At 42.7% G+C, this 21,174-nt stretch overlaps 1 protein-coding gene across 1 annotated transcript in view; it reads left to right on the top strand.

Moving 5' to 3' along the window:
* The first annotated feature begins 1,431 nt into the window (after positions 1-1,431).
* The window catches only part of PRDM16 (PR domain containing 16), a 41,516-nt gene continuing 21,773 nt past the window's right edge, over positions 1,432-21,174 (top strand). Inside the window, exons 1-5 of the mRNA XM_009695452.1 lie at positions 1,432-1,543; positions 8,709-8,907; positions 13,713-13,860; positions 14,389-14,542; positions 18,820-20,221. Of these exons, the coding sequence (XP_009693754.1) occupies positions 1,525-1,543; positions 8,709-8,907; positions 13,713-13,860; positions 14,389-14,542; positions 18,820-20,221 (1,922 nt within the window). The 5' untranslated portion in view covers positions 1,432-1,524. The remainder of the gene's footprint in view (positions 1,544-8,708; positions 8,908-13,712; positions 13,861-14,388; positions 14,543-18,819; positions 20,222-21,174) is intronic.

Below are 21,174 nucleotides of genomic sequence, written 5' to 3'. Positions count from 1 at the left end.
GAGTGGCAGCTAATTTAGGGAATCGTTCTGGGTAAATTGTAGTTGATATCCCCAAAAGGAATTTCATGCATTGCTATTAAAGGCAGCACTAATAAAACTTTGCAGTTAATAACTATTTGTTGAATTCTCACGGTATTGTTGCCAGAAGAGGACAGGGTCCAGCATACTCTAAAAATTTGGAAAACGTATGGAAGACACTGAGTCTCTTGGATTTCGTGTCCATCACACAAACTCACCATCCTGCTGTGGTTTTCCTTCTGCTGCTGTTTTCTGTGATTTTCTTTGCAGGGAGTTCTTCATGAAATGCCCTCCCAGCTGAAATTATTGATCTCATTCTCCATCCCCAGAACTGCCCCATCCATGCAGCCACTGTCAATACGATTTAGTTATCAGTTGTTACAGGGAACCAGGAAGCTGTGCCTCTTAATACGAATAAGCCGCTATCAGCACACTCTTCCTCCCCACGAACTCTGCCGTTTTGTCAGAAGGAATGAGGCCATTGGGGTCTGCTCGCATGTAACCCACTTGTCACTGGACGTACTGCTGTGCTTTCTGTTTGGTTTGGGGGTAGAACAGTAACGATGAGTGTGTGGTACGGAAGAAATAATAAGTCGATGCCTTGCAATGTTATGCTTTGTTGCGCCTTGGATGAAGGGGGTTTCTTTCTCGGGGTAATATTTGCTAAGAAATGAATCCTTGGAGTGCGAGAATTCATTTTGGTTCAGGAAACCTGTGTAAGGCCTAGGAATCCTTTAAACTGTGTTCTACACACTTTAAATGGCAACGTGAATGGGGCACACAGCTGGTATACGGTCTCTGCCCTTGTCTGAAGTCTGTTTCTGTTTCTGAGTTCGTCCTCCAGCGTAACGACGAAGGTACAGTAGGTGAACAGTACTGTACTCCGTACGTTTCTGAAGGTCCAGGTGCTGTGGTTAGACAGGAACTCTGAATGGGGATAAACTCCTCACCGGGGATGGTTCAGATCTTGTCTTTAGGGCTCAGGTGTTTCAGGCTCTAGGTGAGAGTAATCTACAGAATAATTCCATGAAGATACACTAATTCAGCTCTCCAATCATCAGGCCAGTTTTGACTTAGAGAAGCAGAGATGTAAATGCATCAATTCCATCAGTTTAATCTTCCCTTCCCCATAAAAAATACACTAAGCTTATAGGAGGTAGGGAAGACAATGGGAAGATTTTGTGTAATTTGAACGAGAGAGGCTGTTACTGTAAATACTACTTTATTGTCCAAACCACATGAAACACCGACACACATAGAGTAAAATAAAGGCAGGAAAAAAGAGCTCTCAGTAGCAATTATCACACAAATCAAGTGACAGCCTCCCCTATTAGCTGGAATAATTTGAGTTATTGGTTAAAATGTAAAATGCAAGTCTTTGCATATTTAACATGTGTCTCAATTTTTGTTTCTGATTCCCAGATCTATTATAAAGTTATTAAAGAAATTGAGCCAGGAGAAGAGCTCTTGGTGTATTTGAAGGAAGGTGGTTATTCACTTGGGAACATGGCGCCCAGCATGGAAGGTAAGGCCTCGTTTTGCTAGATAGGACCTTTTTGCACCTCTCACCAGCAAACCTAGGAATGTTGGGAACCTCAGTTAGTGCTGAACTGGGACAAAAACCTGATCTGGTACCTGCCCCTTTTGTAACTGTTCATATTTTGTGCTCTTTTTCACTCTTTCTCTGGTGAGAGTAGCTCAGTCAATGATAGCAAGCAAGTTTTTATTAATCTCAAGGCATGCAACAGATTAATTTATTGCTTCTCTTTGAGGAACATTGTGGTTTTGAATATGATTGGAGGTGCCTTTTTAATCCCCAAGGTTGTCATGTTTCTTTGAGTGTAATAAAAATGGGCCACACCATCCGAAGGCTTGCAGAACACTGCTCTTGAGAGCTTTAGATGATATGGAAAAGGGGGTCCAGGCAGAGGGTGGAATGTAGAACATAGACACCTCTGTAACCCTGAAATGATGCAGTGAAAGCCAAAAAGAATGATTATTTTTAAAAGAAAGGTCACATTTTTATTACTGCAATGTCTCTCCTGCCTTGCAGTGAGTTGGGATTGCCAGACAAGGTGCGTAGCTGAAATAGGCTCGCAGAGGGAGAAGTTTCCTTACCTGCGTGTTGCATGTGGAGCAACCTGAAAGACTAAGCCTTATTCACTTCTTCGTATTTCCAGGTTAAGTGAGCGTTGTCTGGTAAGCTAGAGCAAGGAGCAATGCGCTAAGGTTTTGGGATTCTCTTCCTAGACTGGAATGGTGCTATGTGAAATTCAAGAGGACATGTAGATGGGAAAAGAGGACATGTAGAGGGATGGGAAAAGAGGACATGTAGAGAAAGAAAAGAGAAAGAAAAGAGAAGACTTTTGAGTCCTTCCTTTTTCATGGCACACGAAGATGGCTATAAAGTACTTACCTTTTTAATAAGAAGAAGCATGGAGCTTTCTGCTTGTCGTTCTGTTAGGTTGTTGAAAGCTTTGGGTTCAGTTTTAGTTTCACAAACAACAGCAATGTTTGGTACTGCAGAGTAAGAAAAGCCAGAATCCCTACGGTAAGGTTACAAATCTAATTCAGGGAGTTGGGAAGGAAGCACAGACTGAGCTGATTGACTGAAGAGGCGGCCGCAAGGCAGTTCGGAGGCGGCATTCCCTGAGGACAGGTTGCTGCTCACCTGGTCTTTGCCGGGTCCTTGCATGCTTCTCTGTAGTAGCTGTTGCTGGCTCTTGTCAGCAGCAGGAGAGCAGGTTAACGGGACACATGGCCTGAAATATTCTGGCAATCTGAGAGTGTTGCCAGGATTTTTTTTCCCTTTGTTAAAGTGCTTTTCTCAACATTCGTCTGTGTCTCTGACTAATGTTTGTTATCCCCCCTCTTTCACTGCAAGTGACAGAGCTTGACAGTACACTCTGTGCAGTGGAAGCGATCTCTTAGGAAAACTGGGAAAGATGCGCTACACTGTTCCCCAAAATACTATAAAGAGAAGATGACAGCACAGCTATATCTACAGTAATCAAATATTGTACGGATTCTTATTTTAAAATGGTTGTTTGCAAGTCCTGAGGTGAGCACTAAACCCTGTCATAACAGAGCACTGCAGAAACTTAACTTCATGTGAAGTACATTGTGATCCTGGAATGAAATGGAAATCAGTCCGGACTTGCAAAGTTCTGCTCTATTTTTTAGGGTTCTTAGTTCCCTTGACATTTGGTGACGGTGAAAGTTAGAGAACAACGTAAAAGATACATGAATTTTCTCAAGTTTAAGAGATTGTTAGGGCATATTACTTATGTCTTTTTCTGTTCATTCATTGAATGTAGAGCCTGTTGCAGGTTTCACATTATTATTTGATTACTAATTTCTATAAATATATTCTCATCCACCAGTCGTTTTTAAACTTTTAGTTGGAAATACTATTCTGCATAATTAATTGGTGAAATTTGAGTTGTCTCACCTGGATGTCCTACAGTACATTTATTTTCTTGTATGTGAATATAATTTTCAGATTGAAATTTGCAGAGAAACTCTTTAAGAGTGTACATGCACAATTAGTTTAAAATATTTCTGAAAAAACAGATAGTTTGAGGATTAGTGCTGCTGAAAGCTCTTTTTGCTGAAGGTCCGTGGGTGAAGTGAGTGAAAAGCCAGTGCAGTAGCTGCTGTCTCACCGAAATGTCAGGTTTGGGATTATTTTTTCAGTGTTCTCCTCAAAAAAGTTAATAATTTCTTGAGATCAACACTCAGAGATGAATCACTTCTGTTTTCACAGTGATGGAGTAACACATACCATTTTTTTGATGTCAGGGAGAAATCGGAAAGAAAACTCACTGCTGTGTTGCGTTTCTGTTTCTAATAGACTTTTATTTGAACAAACAAAAAGTGCTCCTTGTTTTCCGTCTTTGTCATTGCGTAGTGTTTAGCTGTATCTTCCTGGTAACGTCTAGTGCTTTTGCGACATAATCGCTTTCAGATTATAATAGCCCAACATTAAATATTTGACTTCTGAATACTTTTTACTTTCAGTAGTGCTATCTTCCTGCTGCCTTGCATCCCCACTTTGATTCTGAATTAACAAGAAAGAAAATGCAAAATTGTTCCACACAAAGATAATTATCATAAAAATCTTTTATCCGAACCCCAGCCAAACACAGCAGACCCCTTATCACTGCAGGAATTTTGAGTAGGGCACTTGAACTCCTTTGAGATTCAAGTCTGGTAGATTAGCATGTAGATGCCACATAATTGTGTTCCCCTTGGTTTCTCTGAAAGCTATTAGGCACTGATTTATTTTTCTGTTACATTCCTGTCCTGAGTGTTACTGATGGAACTTAAGATAGGCACATATAACCATAGATTTCACAAACAAGACACAGAGAACAGGCAGCAATTTCTTTGTAACTGGATTTTTCTTTTCTTTTTATCCCCTTCTCCCTGTGAGATCCTGAAGTAGTAACGTTTTTCGAAGGGCAGTATTTTCATTCATGGTGCTTAAAGAAAGAAGAAAACTTTAATGAGAACTTGTTTTGAAGGGCAATATTTTTATTTTTGGTGCTTAAAGAAGGAAAAATATGCTTTAATGAACCTGAGGTCTACAAACTGCATGTCTGATCTGAAGACACAAAATAGATACCAGGTCTTCTTAGTTCAGTCCTTTGTTACTTAGGTTTCATTTTTACAGTGTGATGGTCTGGCCCTTAGTCTACAGGTCAGTTCCTTTCCCTGCAGTGGTATTTATTGAGAAGTCTGATCTCTTAATCTTCTAAAGTTCAGAAGTGGGAATGCCAGAGGAATGGTTGTTGGATGTTGATATGGTATAATCAACTGGTCTACCAGCCAGTGAGTTCTTCCTCTGTTTAACCTGTCTGAGCATCAAAATAGTATTTGCAACCAGTGGCAACATGTATAACATGTGACTACAAGGCTTTTAATAGTATTTTTGTCAGTTCCCTAATTCTTCTTTTCAATAAAAATTTCTTTTTCCAGACACAGATATTCTGCAGCACATGCATTTCTTTTCTTATCATCCATCCTATGAAAAAGCTGTTGTGTTTGAGGAGGAGGAGGAATGTTGTTATTACTGAAGCGTAAGCCTGTACAAAATAGACGGGTTTTTTTTTTTTTCAATTTAGTGATGTACATGGGCTAGAGCTGTAGAATCTGGGTAGCTCTGAAAGTATGCAAATGCAAAAGCGAAAAATGCACATGCCTCAGCTGAGCTATCTTATTTCTTACATTTCTTAATAAAAGTCTGATGGGGCAGCTCCTCAGCTTGTATAAACGTAGCTACTCCAGCTTGTACCAACTGAGGATCGTGTTATATTGTGTGTAATTTGTGTGAGATCTGTAATTCTGCTGAGAAGGGACAGGGAGAATTGGAAGCAAAATCTCTTCTCTAACAGGTATTACTGAAGCTCTTAATGTATTTCATCTGTCTGTCTACGCACCTACTCTGTAATCTCGTAGAAAGGACAAAAAGATGTTGTCCTCGTTGGTAACGGCAGGCAGTGCTGTAGCAGGCTGTGTGCTGGGGAGAGGGTGCTTGCGAGTTGTCCATCTTTAGCCAGGTATGTAGTAAAGTATTCTCCATGGCTAGGTTTCCAAACTCAAAGTGGATTTCTGGTTCCTAGAGGCTAGTTAGGGTGAAATAAGATACAATTAATCATGTATATCTCAAACTGAAGTAGGAAGAATTTTGTATGGATTTACAGAAGGTATTTTGATGCATTTTCTGTGAAGTCAAAAAAAAGAAGAAAAAAAAAAAGTTTCCTCCATTCCAAGGTTTCAGCTCTGGGGAATTGCCAGTATGAGCTGGAGAGATGCTGGGTGTTTTGTAGGAGTTTCATAAGAGGTGAAGGTACCTGGGAATTCCCAGTCCGGAGGGCTTTCGGTCGCTTCTACAAAAAAGCCTGTTCACGTTGAGCCATCACTGTATTTACAAAAGAGCAAAGAGGAACGACATTTGATTTGCAGGGTGAGTTCTGAGGTAGCCCAACACCTTGCCAGAGCAGTTCCACGTTATCTGGAGTTAGTGAGGGATTTATCCTGTTACTCCACAGTTCAGTGGGCGGCATGAGTCAAATGAACTTCTATCCCACGTACGTCTCCAGGAGTCGAAACCAGAACAAAAGTAAGGTCATGTTTGTTAGTGCCAGTGACACTTTTGAGTACAGCTTGACGTCTAAGACTATGAAAACTGAACGTTGTAGCAGATAAACACTTGTTTCAGAGCTAACGTGAATTCATTAACAACGAGGAGAGATGACATGATGAGATTATTGCCTGAGCCCATGCTGTGCGTACGTCTGGGACACTTGATGCTGTCAGGCTTGTCTCTTCTCACCTGAGTTACAGATGTGTGGAGAAAGAAAAGGTACCTAAACGCACCTAATGACAGCCCTTGCCCCCCCTCGCTTGCTGCCCTCATGCTAAGGATGTTTTCGGTCCATAAACATGTGCAGATGAAAACTTAAATTTTGCTAGGTAACATTATATGCTTCATGCTGTTGTTACAAGTAGAATGCAATAACAAGACATTGTGATACTACTATTCTTTTTTTTTCTTCCCCTCGCCCCATAAAAAGTAGTTTGGATTGTTTTAATGGTAGGTTATACACAGTCTGTTGATACTGCTAGGTAGATTTTTATATCCTGATCTCCAAGTTTCCCTCCCCAGGGACATAAAACACATGAGATACGTATTGGTACTGTTCTACAGAGTGCTAGTAAACAGAATTTCTCTAAGGAGTAGAGCAGGCACTGATCCACTTCATTGTGAGGCTGCTGATAGCAATTTCAGAGTATGTGATCTGTCAAAATGAGTTGAAATGGGAAAGATACGGGTATGTTCTTCTCTTAGATCTCCTTTTTTAGTTAAAATCCCTTTCCCCCCCAAAAGGAATATGTTGACCTGCTGGATTTTATGTCTTTTTACATCCCTCTCTTCTGCAGTTCAGGAAATCCTATAGCATCTCTGTATTTTGTTTGTTCCTTGTGTAAACGGGGTCTAGTACCACTAGACATGCTGCTTGGATAAATAGCAAGGCTTTCCTGATTGTGTCTTGGTGATATTTTCTTTTTTAGCTGTGTTTGACTTTTTCCAGTTTGTGGGCATGTCGATACTTTCCGTGTAGGTGTGGACCACTTTGGGTTTCATCTGCCTACATAGCTTGCTGTAGCAGCTTACGGGATCTTGTCTTTCTTCGTCACCGCAGAGGCAAGTCGCAGACTCCTCAGTGCGCAGGGGCATGGGTCGAAAACCACAACCTGAGTTTAAATAGACTGTATTGAGAGAAACGAAGAGAGGAGATTATTGCCCAAGTGCAGGCGGGGAAGCGGCGGTCTCTGGTGTGACACTGCCTGTGCTTGTGCTCCTGTCAAACCTTTAACAAAATTAACCCTGATTTATATAAGACAAAATTTCAGGCTTTAAAGTACAGCCTAAGTGGTTGTAATTGTGCAAAACTTTGGGCAAACAAGTGCATGGGGGACTTTAAACCAAGGGTTTGCTGAGAAAGGTTTCAGATTTTGAAAACGGCTCCAGGCAGAGAAGCAGCCACGAGGACGTGAGTGCCGCCCGCGTCTTACCCCGACATCCCCTTTCCCACAGAGCAGCAGCGCTGGGGGATGGATCAGCTCCATCACAACATTGGCCTTTGGCTGTGTCTCTTAGAATATTTCCACTCTTCCCTCTGAGCTAATGCATTTTACCACAAGCTTTCCTTTTGAAAGTAAAGTTATCAGAAAAAGAGAATAAAACTTAATACGAAACAGAGCCCTGGCGACCAGAGGACGAGGGTAGAGGACAGGGAAATGCGGCACCAGTGACGAAGCGGTGGCTGGAAAGCTGCTGTTGCAAGCTGGCTGCTGGGTCCAGAGACCCAGAGGTATCCCGACTCCCTCGCAGAGGTTGTTCTCCTGGAAAATTTACAGCTCTGAGCTGATTGTTTGGCTTGGCACTCTGGTCAGGATGCTGCCTTGTAAACTTAATAATAGCTGCCCTCTTTTTAATTTGTTTGACCTTGACTACAATAATTTATTATGTGCATTAGATCGTTTTTTTTTTAAAAAAAAAAAAGAACACAGCACAAAACCAAGAATTTGGCTCACTTTGTTTTGTTCCCTGGTACTCTGGTTTTGAACTCCTCGGCTTTGATGGCGCGCTGTGCTTCTGCAGTTGGGTGGGACAGGTTAAGAGGATAACATTAGAGAGACATTTTCTTAGAAAGGAGCTTCTCCAGGTTTGTGCTGTGGCAATTTGCTTTTCCCAGTATCTGTCTTTAGCTGCGTATGGTTTGTTCCTTTTTTGCCTGGCAGCCCCTTTTGAGGAAAAGATCATTTGTATTTTCAGAAAAATCTCATTGCAAGCAAACACAATACTCCAGAATAGCCCCAGTATTTTGTGTATCTATTAATTCTGGTAGGTCTCTACGTCTCGGCAGAGGCCAGGACACAAAAGAAAACAAGGTCTCTCCTGGTTGTGTGATTTTTTTATTTTTTTTTTTAATGCTTAAAGTGAAAGCAATCTGCCAGCACAGCCTACCTTGGTTTCTCTCTCCTGTCACTTGCAGATTTCTTCTTTGTTTGTTAGATCCTCACAGAATATTACCTTTTCTTTACAAGCCCGGTGTTGAATGAAATGATTAGACTTGCTTGAACTTCCTAATCCACAAAATGATCTTCTCTGTCTGTTGTAGAAGAGCACACATTTCGCTGCGAGGACTGTGATGAACTTTTTCAGTCAAAGCTGGACCTGCGGCGACACAAGAAGTACGCCTGCAATGCTGTCAGCTCCCTCTATGAGACCCTGAATGACGAGATCAAGCAAGAAGGTCTCGGAGATGGACAGGTCTATGAGTGCAAAGACTGTGAGAGGATGTTCCCCAATAAATACAGGTACTGGAAAATTGCCAGACCCTCCTCTGGCCTGCCCCGCTCCGTTACTCCTGCACAGTCCTGGCCGATGGTGGGAAATGTGGGACCGAGGCGGGAGCTGGGCAGCTGAGGAGGGCTATGGAGCTATACCTTTCCTTTCTCCATAGGGTTAAGGAATGTCATTTTTAGGATTCTTCAGTCTCATCAGCCATTGGACAGCATTTTATTTCACCTTGATTTTGTAGACTGTGGTGTTTTCCATTACTTGTTGGTAGAAGCTTCCACAGATCATTGGCAATATAAAGTTTAAATGGTTGTTTTCTGAATTCCCTGTGACTTTTTCAAGGCCGTGACAGACAGGTTAGATAGACCTGGTTAGTGTCTCTGCTGCAGCTGCTCACGTGTGATCTGGTTCTGAGGGAACGCTTGGTGGTATTACGTTCTGCCAATATTTGCATGAAGACTTTTTTTAATATGTAATTCTTGGTCATTTGCGATCAGTGGGTATAAAGAGGCGTTGTTACACTTAACATGGTCATAAGCTCCTCTTTCACCTTGCAGAAGCAATTAAAACAATTCTATTCCAATCAAATTTTTTATTTTAATTTTTTTGAGAAAAAAATGTTCATGAAAAAATTTTGTGTTCATCAAGCATTTTTGTAATAAAAATGTGAAAAGGGGAAAAAGAAGATAGGATAGCCTCCAGCTCATATTTTTATTTGCAATAATTATTCGCTGCTTCTTCTTATTATTATTATAAGGTAACTCTAAACAAGAATTAAACTTTTTTTTAAAAGGAAAAATTCTTTGGACCAATAAGTTTTAAGTGAAAATTTGCATCTTTCGAGCATAATGTGGTAGTAATCAAATGCAACTTTACAGCAGAGATCTTTGAGACTTTGGATTCATTTGCAATGTGAGACTCTCATAGTGAAGTATTAGGAGCCAGTTTTAAAAAGTTGAGGGTTTTTTTAAATAGTTTTAGGATTGTGTTTATTTGCGTCCTAAGCCTTTAACTCCTGGGCTGTATTTTCAAGATTTTCTCCACAGCATACGGACTAGAGTTTTATCTGTTTACCAGAGGCTGAAGTTCTCACCTATTCATTTCAGTTGACTTCTTAGATGAGCAAACACCACGCATAGTAAGATTTGTTATAAAATTGTGAGAACTGGCAGTCTTCTGTCAGGTACTATATCAGTAGAGCAAAAACACTGAGCTTAAAGGCAGCATGAGACCTGTTTCATTTCAGTTAAAAATTTAAAAAGATGGTGTTCACCAGCATTAGTCATTTTTAACTTAATTATGTTGTTACTTTCAGATCTTTTATCTAGGTAAGTGAAGAAAAACACCTATTTTTAAAAATGTAGAGAAAGGTGAAACATAAAGAACATTCCACTAGTTTATCTGTAGTGAGAAGAGCTTGGCTCTTGGCTGTGTTGTGGGCATTGTAAAAGTTGGTAGTAGATACTATCTGCCAGTGATGTCTGTACAGTGGTTCTGTTAGTGCGGTTGGGTGTCTTTATTCCTCACCTTGTGTTTCTACGTTGGCTACTTTTGATTAGATACTAGGAGGCTGCAATTCTCTTTAATTTTTTTACCTGACAAGAAAAGGAGAGCTTCCTTTAAATGTTTTAAATATTTATGATGTTAGTAAAAGTTTCAATTTTTTTATCTTTCCAGCTATGTTAGAAACTTTCTCCTCTTTAGCTTCCAGCACTCTGTAGTTTTTATGTTAGTTTAGGAAATACCCTTTTGAAATGTATATGTCCTCTCCTCCTTGTAACATCTCTGTATTCCCTGGCTCCCCTTGGGGCCTGGACTGGCACTGTGTCCATTTTGCGGGGGTTAAGAGAAGCAGAAAAATTTTAGGTCCCTTTTTCTGTTTAGTGATTACTTATCCCTGAGAGTAAGATGTTCAGAGTTGTCTGTGAAGCTAATTCTAGGTATCCAAATGATGTGGCTGAGTTAAGGTCCCAGTTTCCCTTGATTTCTTGGAGAAGTGGGTGAGGCAGACCTTGACTTGGTCTGTGACTCGCCTTGGGGAGCATCTCCGTTGTGAGCATTGGTGGCAGCGGAGCAGAGTGCTCCTGGAGCAAGCACTGCTTTAAAGTGCCCGTAGGTAAAAGAGATGAACAAACAACTTGTTCAAAGTCAGATCAAAAATGTTTGGAAGGGCCAAGGACAGAACACCCAGTTTTACAAGCCCTGTCCTCATTTGTTTTCAGGACCTTCTCCCGTTTTAATTCTTCAAAATCATTGCTCCTAACCATTACTTTACGGACCTTGCAATTAAGAAGGAATCAAGACAGAACATTTACCAGTCATCAGTGTACTCAACACAAATATCTCAAGCTTAAGGCAAAAGTCCATGTGTGTGCTAGCATGGATTTCCAATTTTTGAGCACCCGTAGATGGCAGAGAGGCCTTTTCAAGGTATTTCCAACTGCACTCAGATGGAGATACTCCAGGTCACTAGCCACTTGGAAAATGTTTGGAGTTGTGATAGGGTCTCCTGGGCTTGTTGGGTACGTTGCCTTTTAGACCATTGATTCCAAATGTTTGGGTTGGGGCTTTCTGAATCAAGTAATAGAAAGTTCATTTTTTCAACAGGGGAAAGATAGAGTCAGCAACATCACCATTCAGTGTGCTGCACGCTGGTAGATTTTGTGGAGCTGGGAGAGAATGTCCACATCTATCCCTCCCCCATCAATCTGCTGCATTTTATGTACTGAGAAAGCCACTAAAACACAGAATATATCCAGTCAGCGTACCTAGATGGTCTTGTAATTTTTCAGAAGTTAATACAGATCAAATCAAGAGTGCCACTGGGGAACTGAAATTGAGCATTTAGCAGCTGACTAAATAAATAAATGTTTTGCTAATCCCAGTAAGTACTTGCCTCTAAACAGCATATTAGTTTGTCCATATTTGCTCTAAATAAACTCATAAATCACAGTTAACAGGAACATATTTTTGTATATGTATATGAAAGGTATATATTTCTTTGTATGTGTAAAAAATTTTGTAGTGTTAAGAGCACCATTTCTTTAGCAAAATGAATATTGCTTCTTTAAAATTAGTGGATTGGCAGTTTATAAGGGGCATGTTCATGAATATTAACCATCAGACTTGAAGGAAGAGGAGGTTCTTCAAGGGAGTAGTGGGTTGGTAGCTGCTTAGATTGCTATGTAGAGTTGCCAGGCAGGTTGCAGTCCCTCCAAGCCCACTTGTGATGAAGCCACCTTCTACAGGGTTGCCCTTGTTCATGTGCCAGCAAATGCCCTCAGGGCGCAAAGACTTCAGTGCAGATCAATTGTCGGTGCAGTTAGCCTTTATGCTGGGAATTTCAAAAGACCCCAGTGTCAGGTCCATTCTGCTTGGCCTGGGTGCAGGCAGGTGCCTGCTGGTGCCATACAGTCCCACTGGGGATGCAGGTCCCTGTAGGCATCTGAAGAGAGGGAAAGCAGTGTAGTCCTGTGGATGTGTCAAGGCTCAGTCAATTCCTAGGTTTCTAAATCCTTCAGACTCTGTGGAAATGCCCAGGGGTTTTCTGCTGTGAAGTTGTCCTGTAGCATTTAATGAAGACTGCCAGGATTTTCCAGTAGTGTTTAGTTTTAATGTTCCTATAAAAAATACAGCCATGCTTTAAAGTTCCGTAGGAATGGTTAAATGTCAGTCTGCAGGAGATTTCAGGCAGTGGTAGATTTCACGTGAATTTGTCCTTCATCAGAACTCACAGTAAGGAGGAGCATCTGTAACTCCCAGTAAACGACACTGAAGGCAGCGAAGGATGCAAATGTTCTTCCTTTGTTTCTCAGGGCTGGCCTGAGAGGTGCAGGATTTCCAGCCTGCTTAGTACATTTTACAGCACTCGTTCTTTGACAGAACGGTCTTCCAGGCTCCGTACCTGTCCCGCTGCCACCGACGGTGGCTTCCCTCGACTGTCACACCTGGTTTGGTGGCCCAATGGAGCACTGCTGCTGATGCACCGGGACCGTACTTTGGGGTAGGGAAGACAAAGCACCCTGTGCATTTCTCTGAAAAGCCATCCCTGCCGTGGCCCGATTCCAGCAGCCACTTTGGTTTGCCATCATCCTCCTGGTTTGGGAGAGGCTGCCAGTTGGCAGAAGTTGAAATTGCCGAGTTAAGTAATCAAAGATGTCTGACATTTAGAAGTGAAATGTGTTTGCACCTTATCATGTTTCTTTCCAATGTTAAGTTGCTGTGTTCTGGGAAGCTGTGGGCTTTGTGCCCATGAAAACGGCAACGTGATAGTCTCAGCAGCAACAGCTAATATCTTGTCTTTCCCTGTGGGGATGCCATAGAAGTCTTGGTCACAAAGTGCTCATTTTTCCCTTCAGGAACTGGCAGGGTCAGATCTGGTTTTACCTTCCTTTCCCCTCTTGTAAATGGACTCAGGCATTTAATAAAAAATACCGTAAAACACAGTGACATTTTGAGGCAGAATAGGGCAGCTTCCATCTGTGAAATAAATGCCAAAAAAAGAAATGGTAGTTGCGGGTCGCTGCACCTCTCATGGTCAGTGTGCTGCTCACCTCCTTTTCACAAAGGCTTTTGCAGTCACGCAGTTGGTTCTGGAAACCCCCAGACCCCACGGGCTCGCAGCCTGTTTCTCTATCGCCTTCTCTAATCGCCTCTCTTGGTTTCAAACCTCCTCGATATGGGGCAGGAGTTCTGTAACAGTATATGCCTTGGCAGTAAGTGCCCGGTTCAGGTGGGCGCTCCGAGTTGGGCTCGGATCGCTGCCGGCCCGGGCTGTGCGCTGCTGCCTGCCAGGCCAGGTCAACTTGTCTCTCTTTCCCAGCCTGGAGCAGCACATGGTAATCCACACTGAGGAGAGGGAGTACAAGTGCGACCAGTGTCCCAAGGCTTTCAACTGGAAATCCAACCTGATTCGTCACCAAATGTCTCACGACAGTGGGAAACGGTTTGAATGTGAAAACTGTGTGAAGGTATGCTGCAGGACATGGTAGCCGTGGGAAGCTTTGCCTGGGAGAGGGCGCTGGGACCTGGGGGAAAGGGTCCAGAGGATGAGTGATCTATGCTGGCATGGTTCGGTGGCCCAGCCGTGGTGTGGAGCATGGTAACACAGGGATAGAGGTGTGCTCAGCTGGCCCCGGCATCTCAGTTTGGATGTGGAGCTCAGCCTTGCCACAAGCAACTCACCTTTGGCCTTTTCCCAGGTGTTGGAGAGTTGGCTGGGTTGGCAGGTGGGTGTTGTGCAGGGCAGATGTGGGTAAGCGAACCGCTGTTAAACTGCAAGCACTGCACACTTCGGAGAGCGTGCCAGCAGCCTGGCAGGACATGGCTCAGCCCTGCTCGGTTCATTACCGGTTTGCAGCAGGAGGTGAATATCTTGCACCTCTAATGCCAGGAGCGGTGGTGACAAAAAAGTGAAAAAAATAGTCAAGCTTTTCATATATATACACTGTTCTCCCTATTCCTTTGTTTCTCCTCCCTCAAGGTGTTTTCTTTTTCAGGTGTTTACCGACCCCAGCAACCTCCAGCGGCACATCCGTTCCCAGCACGTCGGTGCGCGGGCCCATGCCTGCCCGGACTGCGGCAAAACCTTTGCCACCTCGTCTGGCCTCAAACAACACAAGCACATTCACAGTACTGTCAAACCTTTCATATGTAAGTTGTCACGGCCATCACAGAGCTCTGGCTTTTGCTATAATTGCACGTATCCTGCAGGGCCCCCCAGTACTAGCTGTCCCTCTGTGAGCAGCCACTGTAATTTTATAGGTCAGAGCACAAGATGAAATTCTGCAGCAATTTTTTTTTTTTTTTTGCATGCTCCCTGTTTTTTCAGTAAACATTCATGGCAGTTTTTGACTTTCTTGACAAGTTAAAAGCTGAGTCTCTCAGCAGTCCTAGCGATGCCATTTTCTCATATCTTTTCTTTCTCTCGTCTTTTTTTTCCTTAATAATTTTTGAATGTTCATGTTGGTGGCATGAATAAATACCTGACACAGCCTGATCGAAATGTTTTTCAGGGGTGCCTCAAATCCCGTAGCCGTTGTAAAGAATTTGGAGTAGTCACAGAGACGAGAAGAAGGTGTTTTTTAAAAACAGTTTTTTCCTTCTTTATTTACTGCATGTTTCATCTAGATAATGCTTGGAAGCCAAATAAATAGCAGATTAACTGTATCCTTAGTGCTCTCTTTAGTGGAATATTTCCAAAAGGGCATTTTCCCTTGAGAGCCATTCATCTCATTTCTTGTCATTCTTGGGGTTGTATATTTTTTTAATTGACACAGCAACTATTGGATTTTTGATAACTGTGCAGAAAAGTGGATTGTGTCACAACAAAACTATAAAAACTTTAGGGACTACTTCCTGACACTCTTCAGAAAGCGTAGTTCAAGCACAGAATGGGATCTGTGTTTGATTCCAGGCTTTGATGTTATGGTAGGGAAGCCACTGAACCCACTTCTGCCTTTTTTTCCCTGTTGGTATAATGGGAACAGTATGCAAGAGTATCCTGGGAGACTCGTTTCATTAATGTGTTCTGAGATAATCAGATGGGTGTCAGTGGAGGAAGAAAAAATACTGTTACTGCTCATTTTGATGCAATCTTTCATTTGATGACGGGCACATGAAAGAGATAATTTGAATCTCATAGTAACGCTGCAGTGAGATGAGTGATTTCTTCTCATAATCTCCTCACTCTCACCTCATAAGAATTAGGGAGTTGTCAGTCTAAATCAGTGTGTAAAACAACTTGAGACTGATTCTGCTTAGTTCAGATGTGCCAGGTGGAGTCACATGCATGAATATGGAATCCATTAGCAACTTTAGGGGAGCCATGAGGCAGGATTTGCTGGAAAGTTTTTCTGCTGTTCAATAGAAGAAAAGGGTTGGGGGTGTGTGTTTGTTTTTTTACAATATTATACTTGGTTTTTAAAAAAATAAAACCAAACTGTAACTTTATAACTGCAGAAGACGGAACAGCAAGAGAGGCCATCACATGCAGAGTTACTAAATCATTGTATAACTAGAGACTTAAACAAAATTTTTCCAGTTTTCCGTACTTTAGAGTGATGATGTGAGCTCTGATACCTATAGCCATTTTCTTCAGGGAATTTTGTGCAGTATCATATATATCTGGCAACTCTTCCTGAGGTGGAAAATGTAAAAAAGGGACCTGATTCCCTTGGAATTTTTGTTATCCTTAGTCTTCTCACAAAGTTTTGCCACAGGGGAACAGTATAACATGTTTTTTATAATACTGCAAATGCATACAATAAAAATAATGCAAACACCACAAACACAGCGTTGAGCCAGTCAAAACTACAGAAAGTGCACTCAGTTGTGATACAGTCTGCTTAAGCAGATTAGCCATTTATTCTAAACTTGTGTACCTTCTAAAGCACAATATAGCATCCCTTGGCACATGGCAAGGGAGATGGTTAAAAGTAGAAAGGGGTAGTTTTGTTCTGGAAAGAAAAATATACAAACATCTTTTAAAGAAATACACCCAAATGTGACATTTCTTCAGATATTATTAGTAACTTGAGAGGGAGCTTACTCATGGTATCCTCACACGTGAAGGTATTTGCACCTGCCTGTTCATTTGGATGCTCGCAATCACTCCCGCAACCCGAAAGGTGCTGGCTTTGCATAGACAAGCAGGACAAGAAAAATAGTCACCTGTTCTGAACCCAGGGGCAACTTTAACCCAGGGTTAAAGTAGCATCAAAACTGAGAGACGCCACAGTGAACTGGCTGTCCTGGCTTGAGCTTGCCAGCACTTTGCATCCCTCCAAGATGCTCTAGTGACAAGCACATCTCTTGCAATAGGAAAGCAAAGCACAGGAACAGCCTGGAGAGACACAACTAGTCTGTGGGACTTGGGTGTTACGCGGATGCTGACATACCCTTCTGCTTAAATGTCTGTAGAAACAGAGATTGTTGGCTTTATGGAAGATAAATTGAGTAGTCTTTCCTTTAAGAACGCTGTTTAGTTATTTTTTAAGAAAACATCTTGAGATGAGGTAAAAAAAACCTAAATAAACCCTTTCTTTGAAAGTCTAAGGTAGCTAAAATAATATATGCAACAGCCATAAAACTAAAACCATAATAGTAGTTCAGAAGGACTGACACAAGTTTTTAAGGTGTGATTGCCAAAAACTAGCGGTGGCTTTAGCATACATGTTTGAAAAAGCTGTTCCTCAAACCTTGCAACTCTGCTGATGACTTACTTGTTCTCCTTCTGTCTGCGCTTCCTTTGCAGCTCTTTGCTGTATCCGAGTCAAAGCAGAAAGGCTGAAATACTCTGAGGAAAGACAGTTCATACTAAATTTCTAGTGCAATAAGAAACTAGACACAGCAGACCCTTCAGTAACAACCTACTGAAATTTGGGGTGCTCATTTGAACCGAAATGTCAAATTTGTTACATTTTAATAACATTTGCTTTGAATTTCAATAGAAAGGGCTCTCCCTTATATTTTCAGAGCTGCCAGTGAAATATTCTCCTGACAATAATTTGATATTCAAGCACTGATGTAAATCCTAAAGATTTAAAGAAATATAGGGAAAGTCACAGTTGCGTGTACCTATCAGTAGAAGCTGGGCAGGAGGAAGGAAGGAAGGACCACTTCATCACTGAGTTGGAGGACTGGGTGTCAGGAGAATTTGGATTCGGGTCCTTGCCTGCCCAACTCCGAACAATGTACTTTCCCTCTCTTTGTCTCAGTTTCCATATTTACAAAATGGTGATAACAACAGTTCTCCGGTGAAAGAAGTGTGTTAATTCACTAAGAAGTAGAATTTATTCCTATGTTGAAAGAGGCATCCGATAATAGAAAGTTACAGTGTTTTGATATGTAGCAAAGTTTGAATGGGATTTTTTTCTTACTTTGCCCTGTTCCTTCCACACCAGCAAAGTCTGTAGGTGAAAGGTCATAAAAATTCACATTTTGAAAGCTTGGTATTTACAGGTCGTTAAAGAAAATGCTGGTGTAGCGTTAACTTAGCATTGCTAGGGTGTCTTACTAGTTTAACGAATACAAGATCTCATCCTGCTTCTAGCTGAACTGGGGCCTGGCTGGCAAAGTATTTATAGAACATCCCTATGGAGTGGCTACTTACTATTAAGGGTATTAAAGAAAGGGTAAGTTTGAGTTTTCTCCTTTCAGCCTTCAGTGCTTCCTTTCATGCCAGGACTACATGGAAAGCAGACTAGCTAATATAAATAGATATTATCATTAAAAGGCATGATTATTGAAAATTAAAAAAAAAATTGAGCAGGGTAGCACATCCCCATAGATTTCTGTTAGAGTCACTTGTTGAGAGATTCTCTAGGAAGGAGATTTATCGACAGGGGAAGGTGTTACCCTTTCTCAGATGGTGGCCTCTGTGAGTCTGGCCGGTGCCAGCTGGGTGATGGCTGGGGTTCAAACGAAGCATCGCTCTCTCTCCGCTGCTCCTCGGGGAGTCTTCCAGCCTGCTCCCTGTCACAGTTCTTCCCGCATCCTCAGCCAGGATTCCCAGGGCTGCCTCTTCCTTTTCTAAATGTAGCCAAGATTGCAGTCCGGTGAGGCTGAGTCCTGTATAAACATTTAAAGAGGGAGACGGCCGTTCCCACATTCTTGCAAAATGAAGAGGCCAGATGGACTCATTAGCCTGATTTTATACGGGGAGAGCTGAAGCGCAAAGAAACCAAACGGTGTGCCGAAAGTTACGGAGGGAAGCCTTAGCAGGAGAAATGTGGAGGTGGATTTCCAGAGATCCAGTCCAGCGTGTAGCTGTAGCCTGCTTTTTACCTCTTCTGTCTTTAGGGAAGCAAGATTTCAGGGGATTTCAGGGTGGAAGGGGTGGGGGATGCTGGTGAGGCTCCTCATGAATTCCCTGCCTTTTCCTGTTAATTTCATATTGCTTTTGTTGTTGGTTTCTGTTGATGCTTTAGGTGAGGTCTGTCACAAATCCTACACACAGTTCTCCAACCTCTGCCGTCACAAGCGGATGCACGCGGACTGTCGCACCCAGATCAAATGCAAGGACTGCGGCCAGATGTTCAGCACTACCTCCTCTCTCAACAAACACCGGCGCTTCTGCGAGGGCAAGAACCATTACAACCCAGGGGGCATTTTTGCCCCTGGCCTACCCCTAACGCCCACTTCCATGATGGACAAATCAAAGCCCTCTCCCAACCTCAATCATGCCAGCCTGGGATTTAATGATTATTTTCCATCCCGCCCGCACCCAGGGGGTCTTCCATTCTCACCTGCCCCCCCGACATTTCCTGCCCTCACTCCGGGATTCCCAGGGATTTTCCCACCATCTCTATACCCTAGGCCCCCCTTGTTACCACCCACACAACTGCTCAAAAGTCCCCTCAACCACACTCAAGAAGCAAAGCTTCCAAGCCCTCTTGGGAACCCAGCACTTCCTCTGATCTCTGCGGTGAGCAACAGCAACCAGGCCACTTCAGGAGAGGAGAAATGTGAAAGCAGCCTGGAAAACTCCTACCTGGAGAAGCTAAAAGCCAGGAGCAGTGACATGTCCGACGGCAGTGACTTTGAGGATGTCAATACAACCACAGGCACAGACCTGGACACCACTACTGGCACCGGTTCTGACCTGGACAGTGATGCAGAGAGTGACAGGGACAAAACAAAAGATAAGAGCAAACAAATGGAGAGCAAGCCAGATTTTGTCAGCTGCTCTGTGTCTGCAAGTTCCAACAACAACACGAATGAGATCCCTCTCTTCTATTCTCAGCATTCCTTCTTTCCTCCCCCCGAAGAGCACCTGCTACCTACCACAGGAGCAGCTAATGACTCTATTAAAGCTATCGCCTCCATCGCAGAGAAATATTTTGGGCCTGGCTTTATGGGGATGCAGGAGAAAAAGATGGGTTCGCTCCCGTATCATTCCATGTTCCCTTTTCAGTTCCTCCCCAATTTCCCCCATTCACTCTATCCTTTTACGGAGCGGACCCTCAATCACAACTTGCTGGTCAAGGCGGAACCAAAGTCACCCAGGGACCTCCACAAAGTAGGCAGCACCAGCTCAGAGTCGCCCTTCGATCTCACCACAAAGCCAAAAGAGATTAAGCCAATCTTGCCGCCACCCAAGGTCCTGCCAGCCCCATCCTCAGGAGAAGAACAGCCACTGGATCTGAGCATTGGCAACCGCATCCGAGCCAGTCAGAACGGAGGAAGAGAGCCACGAAAAAACCACATTTATGGGGAAAGGAAGCTAATGGCAAGTGAAGTCTTACCCAAGATTTCCCAGTCTCAGCTGCCTCAGCAGCCATCCCTGCATTATGCTAAGCCATCACCCTTTTTCATGGACCCCATATACAGGTATTAACATACCCTGCCTTAAACGTTTCCTCTAACAAGCTGATTTTCTAGCTGACATCGCAACTAGAGGCAGATTGGGATGTAGGTTGTTTAGAAAGAGCAGTGAAAGTCTGCTGCAGTTGATTGTACTTCTCTCCCCTTTGTCATGGCGTGTTGAATTTTCTGAATCAAAAGGGCTGAATAATTGAAAGGAGTACTCGTAATCAATATGTATAAAGAACGCATCCTTATTTGATAAAGATGAAACTTGACCTATTTAAGGACTCTCCCACGAGCCAACACTAAGATGGCACTTCTGCTGGGGAAATTCCAGAGGTTTGATTCGATAAGAATGCAGGGTTCAGATGCCTCAGAGTCCGGGCTCTCATGGCTTGGGAATGAGTCAGGAGCCCTGGGAGCCTGGAAATGCAACTCTCCCACTGACTGACTTGATGGCCTTTTGTGAGCCACTTCACCTTTCTTCCTCCCTATCCCCCTTTTTCTTTCTAATTCCTTTTCTTAGAGTTTTTCAGTTTATAGATCTGCTGTTGCTGACCCAACCTTTAGAAGCATTTTTAAGTCTGGAGTTACAAGCACTGTGTAAATACATGGTAGCGTTTTATTATCCGGATGTCTCCCAGATACATTTCTGGCAGACTTACCTTTCTTAGAGGATAACAAGGGGTTTCTAGTTTTGCTTGAAACGGATGGTTTTTGAGAAAGGCCTGATTTGTTACATCAATCCTAGAATAAGCTGAACATGGAAGGCATGTGTAAAGCAGACTGGCTGAAGTTATCCAAATGTCAGTTAAACTTCCAGAAGGAATTAGTTCAGAAGAAGATGTAAAGGAAAGACTTGGGTCTTTTGTTGGTTTAGAGGTTCTTATAAAACCTGTTTCTAAAGGAAAACTATTTTTAGCTTTACAGTGAGGGTACTAGTAAGTTCGCATATTACCCATCCGGGCACTGGCACT

This window comes from Cariama cristata, unplaced genomic scaffold (assembly GCF_000690535.1).
Source record: "Cariama cristata isolate BGI_N322 unplaced genomic scaffold, ASM69053v1 scaffold44752, whole genome shotgun sequence".
Classification (NCBI taxonomy): domain Eukaryota; kingdom Metazoa; phylum Chordata; class Aves; order Cariamiformes; family Cariamidae; genus Cariama; species Cariama cristata.
Note: the sequence above shows the minus strand (reverse complement) of the source record. Positions and strands in the feature narration are given on the sequence as shown.